Source organism: Frankliniella occidentalis, unplaced genomic scaffold (genome assembly GCF_000697945.3).
Source record: "Frankliniella occidentalis isolate FOCC.00 unplaced genomic scaffold, Focc_3.1 Scaffold152, whole genome shotgun sequence".
NCBI classification, from domain to species: domain Eukaryota; kingdom Metazoa; phylum Arthropoda; class Insecta; order Thysanoptera; family Thripidae; genus Frankliniella; species Frankliniella occidentalis.
This window is the reverse complement of record NW_026267279.1, coordinates 551,447-560,682: the sequence shown is the minus strand read 5'-3', so window position 1 is coordinate 560,682 and position 9,236 is coordinate 551,447. Positions and strand designations below refer to the sequence as shown.

The window sequence follows — 9,236 nt, the reverse complement described above, 5'->3', positions numbered from 1 at the left end:
CCCCCCCCCGGCCCCTCCTTTAGAACAGGGAGGCAAGGGAGCAGGGGCTCGTTTTATCCAACTTACATTAATGTATAACAAAAATGATTGATCATACATAGATGTCTCTGTCAATCGTGATGATAGAGATAGAGTCACTTTTCAAAACCATTTTCACCTATCTGCTAGAGACTTCTGCGCCTGATCGCGCTACAAATACAACTCGACTTCCTTTCGGTGCTCATGCGATGTGTATTGGTCTGCTCTGTGCTCTGCCGCCCACGATTGCCACCGGGGCTGAGCTATTAGACACCTACCCTGCCAGTGACTGGAGGGGGTGGCGGGTGAAAAGGGTAAGGGGTCATGCAACGCCGCCGATCAATGTGACAGCAAAGGGCGAGATTGAGCGCAGTATTTATTGTGTCCAACTGTCCAGCTGTGAGGATAAATGACTAATCGCCCGGGCCATGCAGACAGACCGCAATCTGTTTTACCCCTGACAGATAGCGTTATTCGTTTAACCCCGGCAATGGAAAAACAGGGGTAAAAATGGGAAGAGGGTGGTGGCTTTCGCTAGTTGTACAGTACATTCCTAGGAACGTGACACCACCTAAAAGCTACACACTTGCTTGTGCGTGGTGGGGGAGTGGTGCGGGAGCTGCCACTCCCCGCTTGCGCTCCTCGCCTTCAGCCCCTGCAGCCAGTGCATAGGCAACCCGACGTACTATCATTTCTTAGCCTGGACCCCTGTAACATGGTCGACAGTTGGTTTACAGTGCAATTACACGTACGGCTGTTCTTTAGGTTACAACGGCGGCGGTGCTGAACAAGGCCGCCAAGAAGCAGCGCCTCCTGCTGTCGTCCGGGAAGCTGGGGGGCGCCATCGCCTGGTCCGAGACGCCCTCCACGCCCGACGACAGCCCGCCCAAGGCGGCCGGCGACACGTTCCTGCAGGGCTTCAGGCTCGCTGCCACCCTGGCGCAGGTGACCAACGAATCACTCAAAGTTTTCATTGACAACTCTTAAACTGTACAAAAGTAAATTTCCTTGTAAAATTTTCGAAAATTCAGCAAGAATGTTAACTTTTTAATCAAACAGAGCGATATCCACAACTACACCATGCTCTCTGCTCTCATGACAACTACGGTTGAATGCGAGGTTGACCGGTTCAAGCTCAGTACAGGCTGTCCGTGTCAACAGGTGTTCGGCTTGCTCCCGGTCAAGAAGCCCTCGGACGGCGAGAACGCGAGCTTCCGCTGGCTCTCGCTCCGTGTCGTGTACGCGCTCGTCATCATCACCGGCTCCGCCGTGCAGTCCGTCTTCTCGCTCATGAGGATGATCGAGCAGGGCATCAACTTCTACACGTCCGGTAAGGCAATAAGATGCGATTTCGTCTCGTTGTTTCAATACCAATATGGGAGTATGTTCATCACTCCCCCCTCCCCTTTCTTTTGCTTTTGCAATAGTTAACGTGGTCTTCTTCGTGACGGCGGCCATCACCTCGGTGCTGTTCCTCAAGCTCTCCACCTCCTGGGGCGACACGTTCTCGCTCTGGCTCACTCTGGAGCGCTTCGTCACGGCCGTCAACGGCCACCCCGCGCGCCTCGTGTCCAGGATGAAGGTCATGACGGTGGTCGTCCTCCTGCTGGCGGCATGTAATCATTCTTTATCACACTCTTTCATGATAATACCAATATCATTTACATAATCATTAATATTGTTGTTATTAATTTACTGTTTATGTTCCGTTGTCGTGTCTGTCAATGCAGTAGAGCACACGCTCTCCATCGCCACATCGCTCTCTTCCGTGAGCGTCTGCTACGACCGCGGGGGTCTCCCCCTCCTCGTCGAGGGATACTTCATGGCCAAGTACAGAAAGGTATGCGTCGTGGTCATCACTGTGAGCCGCCTGAAAGGTGGGTAGTTTGTGCAACCAATCCCCTGTATAGCAGGCAACCCACGGTGCATCGCCCATCGCCTCCCTATGTCAGCCAGACCTTTGCACCGCGCATGTCTTCTGTTGAAATGATTTGGAGATGCTGCTCATGCAACTATCTATTTCAGACGTTCACGATTATCAGTTATTCGCTTTGGAGAGGCATCCTCCTGTTCGCCCTCCAGGTCATCACGACCTTCATCTGGAACTTCGCGGACCTCTTTGTCATTCTCGTCTCGATGGGTCTGGCCGCGCATTTCCGACAGTTGAACGCGGCTCTCAGTCAGGCCAGAGGGAAAGTAAGAAGGCTTTCATGATAGTGTCGCAATAGTCACGGCAGGAACCGCACCTCATTTTCTTTCTTTATTTTAGATCAGACATGAGGGATTCTGGCGCACGAGGCGCGAGTCCTACAACGCCCTGGCTGTGCTGACGAGGGCCATCAACGACTACGTCGGCCCCGTGGTGCTCATATCCTACGCCTCGAACCTGTACTTCACCTGCCTTCAACTTCTCATAGTCACTAAGAGGTTTGGAAATGGCACATGTTCTAGTGTGACTTTAGGGAATGACGACATATGATCTGCAGCTGATTGTATCTTGCGTTTCTGCTTAGGAAGTCGACCACCAATTCGCTCTACAACTTCTACTTCTTCTTCTCGCTGCTGTATCTCATCGTCAGGACGGTCATCATATCGCTGCAGGCCGCCGACGTGTACCTGGAGAGCCAGAAGCCCCGCCCGGTGCTCTTCAGCGTCCCGTCACCCAGCTTCTGCCGCGAGGTGAGCGAACCGTTATCGGAACGATACCAATACAGGCAAGAAGTTGTGTTCGATCGCTTAAATCTCGTTTAAAGAACGTCTCTTGACATAAACTTGAGGTGCTCAAACGTTCCCCGCCTGGCGTAACGCGAGGTAAAGTTGGGCGACAAACGTCCTCTTGCCCGACGCAGCCGCACTTGGGCGCTCTAGGCGGGCCACCGCCTTCACACAGCTGCTTGGCGGGATGGCCTACCCAGCGTGTGACAGGCGCCTTACATGTTGTCTCGTGAAGCGTTGGTGTGGGGGACACCATGAGTCCTCCGTAGCCACAATGAGCTGCGATTGCACCCCCCCCCCCTACTCAACGTGTTATAAGTTTTAAATTGGCACAAAGCTTGGGGGATAATAGACCATTTCAGGTTAGGTGATCAGAAGAAGAAAAGAATAACAAACCGGAAAAGCATTGGCTTGTAATCGACCCCCACCCTCCACCCTCCGTCCCTCTTCGCCCCTCGCCCAACTGTTTCCTGTTTCAGTTATTCCTTTCTTCTTCTTCTTGTCACCGAAACTGAAATGGTCTATTTAATGATTCCATGACATAAGTGTCATCGATTTGACGAAGTTTGTGTTGAGCACGTCAGTCGCGAATGGGCCCTAATGCTTGAAAACTTGGTGGAATGAGCTCTGGGCCGGGCGGCGATACTCCACGCGTGGTCCTCCGCCGCGGAGTATCTGCGCTTGCGTTTGCGCCCCTGAGCACCTCCTCGGTCTCGGTCCCTCTCATGTGCCCTTGCCTCGCCCAGGTCCAGCGGTTCCTCCTGCAGGTCAACACGGACAACGTTGCGCTCACCGGCTGTGATTTCTTCTCCGTCACTCGTTCGTTCATGCTCACGGTAAGCCAGCTCACAGTCAGACATCAGAAATTTGTCGGTTTTCGTATCAGATTGATAAAAATGTGGTCCTGAAATTGACACGTTTCTGATAACTGATATCGTTCTGACATCAGTCTGACATTTCATTGCTCACTGGGGTTGTTGTATTACTACGACCCCCCTCACGCTCACCACTCACCCGCAGGTGGCCGGCACCATCATCACGTACATCGTGATCCTGGTGCAGTTCGACAGCAACGCCACGGGGGACGACACCCCCCACCCTAACAGGACCGTGTCCTGCACGTGCACCGACCTCAAGATTTACAACTGTTAATTCAAACAAATTTAAAAATGTTATGGCCGTACGACTCGGAGTCAATTTGTTTCGACAGTAATGATATGATGAATTTATTCTGTTTTGTTGTTTTTTTTCAATAAAGATTTTTTTTCATGTGCCTCACTTTCAACCGAACGCTGCAAAAACACTATTTTAGAACTTTTCGTCAAAAGTGATTGAAGTAAGAAACGACACGGATGCAGCAAATTTCTCCTTACTCGTTCCTTCCTTTGCGCTACGTGAATCAGAATAGACCATTCCACCGACTGTGGAAGAAGAAAGAAAAGAATCAATAACCACCGGAAACAGTATTGATAAACAGATCAAATCGTTCACTTTTTCTAGTTATCTTGGCCAAGATAATTATTCTGGACTTGTTGGTGTGCCATAGAGGTGTACACAAATGATCTACATACTGGTTTTCGGTACTGTTTCCGGTACTTTTTGATTCTTTTCTTTCTTCTTCCCCATTCGGTGGAATGGTCTATTTGTGTATTAGAGTTCAATAAGAACGTCAGCGCGTCTACCCTTTCCTCCCCCCTCACCCTACCGTCGAAGTCGAAAAGGTCTTTAAGCCTACTTCCACCAACTTTAGCCTTGTGTAGGCTACCAAAGGGTTAGGTGACCCAGGGGGTTGCCCGGATGTAAAGATCCGTACTCAGTACTATAGTCGAAAACTGTAGTTCAACTGTAGTCAAACTAAAGTTTAATTGCAGGTTCTATAGTTTTACTGCATTCCTGCGGGCAGGGAGCGGGCGAAACCGGGGAATCACGAGCAGCTCAGGCCTACAACTTCGCGCTTTTCCCGGCTTTTCCTGAAACTGCGCTTGTCAACAACAATCACGCCAGTTTTGTCATTCCCTGTCCCTCCCTCCCCCACCTGCCGGGCGGCACGCCGCCGCCTCCCGTCCTGTCCCGCTCCCGCCCCACCGCACCGCGTCCGCTGCCGCCTGCCGCTGCACTCGCCAGTCGCGCGCCGCCGAGCGGAGCGAACGCACGCCGTCCCGTGAGACCCGCGCCTTTCCAGCCGAGCCGAGCCGGTTCACGAGAACACGACGCGAAGCGGACGACTTTGCCTTGCTCTCGCGTTAGCGTCCCGTGCGGAAGGATATTCGACAACAAAAAACAGTAGTGGAGCTCGTGAGTGACAACTAACAGTTGGTTCTCCCAGACGCACGGCCGCCCGGTCGCCAAGTGATTTGTGCCGAACGTCTTCGCTTGTGTTGTGTGACGCTGTGTGTGTGTGGACGGTCTCCTCGGTGCGACTCGGAATAAAAACACGCCTCATCGTCAGTGCTGTATTAGTGTCTCGGATACCAGGATATTACCAACCTCAACCCACACGTGGATTACTCTGACTTTTCTTTGGCGAGGTGAGTTTCTCCAAACGTTAATCAAAGCTCGAACTTCGGATTGAACCGTGGACCGTCCCGTGTCCTCTGTGTCGCCCGCCAAACTGCAATACGCGAACTCTAACCTGACTCACCCACTTGTGGCGGCCACAAGGTGCCGGTTCCGGTGGAGTGGGCGGCGGGCGGGGGGGGCAGGGTGGTTCCGCTTGACACGACCGGACATGAAGGAGCGCCCGGCCCGGCTCATCAGATCTGGGCCGGAATGTCACCTCGATTGATCTGGCCGGGCCGAGCCAGGAGTCACACGCATTCGTCCTGGCGAGCGCTGCGAGCCGTAGGAGATGGTATCTATCGGTCCGCGTGACAACCGCGGTTAACATCGGCGAACACTCGCACCGACATTCCCGCTCTGCAAGTCGCCCGGCTGCAGCCTGGCTGTAGTCTTGTAGTCTGACGACTCAATCGTGGCGATGGATGGAGCTCGTTTCAATGACGAACTAGAAGATTTACCTCGAGTTAAGGTCCTTTGCACCCCCCGTCTCTCCGGCCGGTGAGACCTTGTGGGCGGGTGGATCTGTGCACCATAATACTAAAATTCGTAGTTTAACTTAAAAAGTTTGATTGCAAATGTCTTTCATAGATTACATTAATTGAAAAACACGGGCGCGGGGCTAGCACCTGAGAAAAACTGCCCATTAAACGGCACATTGAGTGACTTAACCGACGAAAAATTTTATACAGTCCCAACTAAGTTTTCAAGCAGATGACCTTACATATACATTTCCGCATGCTCTCTGATCCTGGTTTCTTCTGACAAGAGCCGCAAATGTCATAGAAATCTGAAAATTTTCACCTTTTTAATATACATTAAGACATTTGTAATACCTACCAATTTTGTTTCTCAATCTTCACTGCGGAAAATTTCAGGTATTTTGATCTCTAGCCTCTCGCGTTCGGCTCGATTTCGTGACTCATCCGATGCGCCTGTGAGGCTTCCTAAGTGAAGTGCGGTTTGAGCCCCGAACACACCTTGTGGCCGCGAACAACGGTGTCGCCGCAAATCGACGGAAATTCGGTTTCCGACCCTCCTCTCCCGCTTTATAGACGTTCGGTCGTTTATTTCGTAAATCTGCCACCGAAGTGGGCTGCAATGCGACGGGATTCTGCTATTTTTTATAATCTATTTTTTTGGCGTGTCGTCGGGCTTGTCAAGTCTCTCCCCCCGCCCCCTTTTCCAAATGAACTACAGTGAGCAAACAGCAAGCCGGAAAGCTAAATTATAAAGCTTGCATTCATCTTAATTAAGTGTCCTTATTTTTCCCTCTTGGAAAGCGGCTTTCTGTTTACTGCGTTCTTTGTGCAGTCTCTCGGCCGCCGTGCCTCGCGAGTCGCCTAAACAGATGAGCATCTCCAAAATCGCGCTCTATTTCTTACGCCCTGTGTGTGGTGTGTGTATGTATGTGTGTGGTGCGTGTGTGTGTGTGTGTGTGCGCGCCGCCGGCGAGACGTGGCGTTATGGCGTGTGCCTTGAGCGTGAATCCGGCCTGCCCGAAGCAACTCCTCTTCCCCCTCCCTCCTGTCCCCTCTCTCCCCCCCCTCTCTCTCTCTCTCTCCTCTCGCCCCCACCCCTCCCCTTCTCCAACTGCCCTCTCGCTTCGCCGATTCCTTTGACTAGGAGAGGAGAGCCTTCCTCTCCACCTACGCGTCGACCAGCGGAGAGGGAAAGAAAAGGAAGGGGGGGGGGCAGAGAAACTGAAAAAACAAAGGTAGATCTCTGTGAATTTTAAAGGTTCTCAAAAGTCGTCATAGTCACTTTGCACCTTGGGTATTTCGGAGGGCCTCGTTCCTGAATACTAATTGCCTCTGCAAGGGCTAAAAATCATTATCACCTCTCCCAGAAGGGTGCACGGTAAAAACAGTTTCTTGTTTTTCAAGATACGGTTTGGATACCATTGGCGTTCTCCGCGCTTAAGATCCAAGACTGGCTCTTGAAATACAAGAAACTTATTTTAACGTGTGCTGATTGTCTGTACCTTTGGTTTTTGCAGTGGAGAGAGTGATACACAGACACAGAGAGAGAGACAGTCTGCCTGGAGCGCCCTGCAGGTAGCTGTATAGCGTGGCCGTGTCGCGGAGTGATTGCCGCTAGTTTATAACGCCGGGGCCGTATGGACCGCGACTGTGGGATCGGTCCCGCCATCACTTTCTTCCCATGATTCACCCATACTGCCGGACGACCGGGGCAACGAGTCTTCCCGCCTCATACGCCTCATGTCAGCAGCTTCACGGGATTCCGTCACTTTGGACGGCGATAACTATACAGTATACACCGTCGGTGCTGCGGTGAAGGACCTACCCCGCGGCGTCGTCGCGGAAGTTGACGTAAACCACTGCACTGTTGTAGGTGTGGCCTTGTGCACATCTGATTAAAACAGAACTTACTCCAGGTTCCAAAAAAATGTATGGCATTTTTACCTAGTCTCGGAAAACTTGTACCTCCTTCAAGACAAATCTGAAATCTGCATCTAATGAAGATGAAATCAAGGGAAGGACAATCTCTAACCTATGTACAAAGATCCCCCCCCCCCCCAAATTTAGTGTGTGGTGACTAGGGACTTTTTTAAGGACGAATATTTACATTCCTATAATTGTCCCTTGCCATCTAGAGTGTATCGTGATTCCTCCAGCACATTCGTGGCTGGCTGCGCCGCCGCCGCGGCGCTGCGCTGGGTGGGACCTGGGACCTGCCGCCGTTGCCGACGCCAACTCCCGTCCGGACCCCACCCAGGAGTCTACCGGAGCCGCGCAGAGCCCGACTTCCGGCGGACGTCAACCGGAGCAGCAGCGGCTGGGGCGGGGTGCGGTGGGCGGTGGGGTGCGGAGAGCGCCGGGGAGTGCCGGGCAGGGGACGGGCGGCGCGTCGCGTCGGGGCGAGCAAGGTGTACGCGACTCATGCGTAGCGGGAGAGGGGAAGTAAAGGCGGAAAAGAATGGGGGGGGGGGTCGGGTAGGATGGGGCGAACAGCTGTTGTTTGGACGCGTCAAGTGAAGTGAGTTTTTGTCGAGAGGCATGCATCTGCTGTGCTTTTCGAGGGAAAATTATCTGGAGACATTTGCGGCTGTTTTGCGATGTCCAACAAGGCTTCTGCCCTGCTAGCTGAGTGTGTTTAAGCTCAGCTCCATTCAAAAACATCGGCCCACACTGGAGAAGACTGGGACTGGACGTCATATTTTAGTTACAAACTATCTAAGTAATTTAGCCGTGGTTGCCGAATGTTTTACTCGATGCGTGCCTAAAAATAACCCGTCTTAAAATACGATGGCGTAGCTACGAATTGCACTGTTTTTCCGCACTGCTTGGGACTGGGACGCCAGCCTATGGCAGCTAAACCAATGAGCGGTCCCGTGTCCCGTCCAAGAGTGGCTCCAAACCTCAAAGGTTGGAGTCCACCCCCCCCCCCTCCCCACCTCTCTTTTCGCGCCGCAGCGCTGCGACACAGTCTCTCTGTCTGTGTTAGTCGATCACTAATTGCAACTGATTGTCAGCTGCACCGTTGTCTCCGGCCGAACTGTTCTGGAAGTCGCTCCAGTTCTCCTTCCAGCTCAACACCGCTGCTGGAGGTGCTGGAGAGAGCAAAGCGATCAGAGCCATGAGGCGTATTGTTCTGCACAGTGCACTTTTGTCGTTTTTAAAGTTATTCGATTCCAGTTTTTCGATCGATCGATAACAATTATTGCAATATTCATGTACGTACCTCCAAAAGTAATTTGGAATTTGGAAGTAATTTTCGAACTTCCCTTTTCCGTGCCGTGTTCGTTTTATTATTAACAATAAGAAGATGTGTTTCAGTGAATGGGGGAGTAGGCCGCGTGCGGAGCGGAGCGGTACGGCCCTAATGACCATCGATCCACTTACCCGCCGTCTTTTTAATTTTGGGAACCGCCATGACTCTGCATAGAGTCCCTCTTGATGTCCGATTTTGTGATTACCCCCCCC

At 52.1% G+C, this 9,236-nt stretch overlaps 3 protein-coding genes across 3 annotated transcripts in view; all 3 read left to right on the top strand.

The window, feature by feature from the left end:
* LOC113206269 (solute carrier family 66 member 3) overlaps positions 1 to 9,236 on the top strand; it is an 18,431-nt gene that overhangs the window by 6,116 nt on the left and 3,079 nt on the right. The gene's annotated exons all lie outside the window — the stretch shown is intronic.
* LOC113206267 (gustatory receptor for sugar taste 64f-like) lies at positions 168 to 4,021 on the top strand. The gene is made up of 9 exons (XM_026422264.2): positions 168 to 963; positions 1,180 to 1,348; positions 1,446 to 1,634; positions 1,749 to 1,858; positions 2,044 to 2,214; positions 2,288 to 2,445; positions 2,532 to 2,697; positions 3,480 to 3,569; positions 3,754 to 4,021. Exons 2-9 carry the CDS (start codon positions 1,309 to 1,311, stop codon positions 3,883 to 3,885), a joined length of 1,056 nt encoding a protein of 351 aa, XP_026278049.2. The 5' UTR covers positions 168 to 963; positions 1,180 to 1,308; the 3' UTR covers positions 3,886 to 4,021.
* LOC127750212 (cadherin-related family member 1-like) overlaps positions 4,862 to 9,236 on the top strand; it is a 138,482-nt gene continuing 134,107 nt past the window's right edge. The window contains exon 1 of the mRNA XM_052271190.1: positions 4,862 to 5,261. The gene's annotated coding sequence lies outside the window, so the exon portion shown is untranslated. The remainder of the gene's footprint in view (positions 5,262 to 9,236) is intronic.

What these genes read in the sequence shown, in the direction of transcription:
- LOC113206267 (XM_026422264.2), top strand. Translation starts at nt 1,309, where the DNA reads ATGAGGATGATCGAGCAGGGCATCAACTTCTACACGTCCG. An exon ending in CTTCTCATAGTCACTAAGAG is followed by an intron (nt 2,446 to 2,531) that starts GTTTGGAAATGG and finishes GTTTCTGCTTAG; the next exon opens with GAAGTCGACCACCAATTCGC. An exon ending in CACCCAGCTTCTGCCGCGAG is followed by an intron (nt 2,698 to 3,479) that starts GTGAGCGAACCG and finishes TGCCTCGCCCAG; the next exon opens with GTCCAGCGGTTCCTCCTGCA.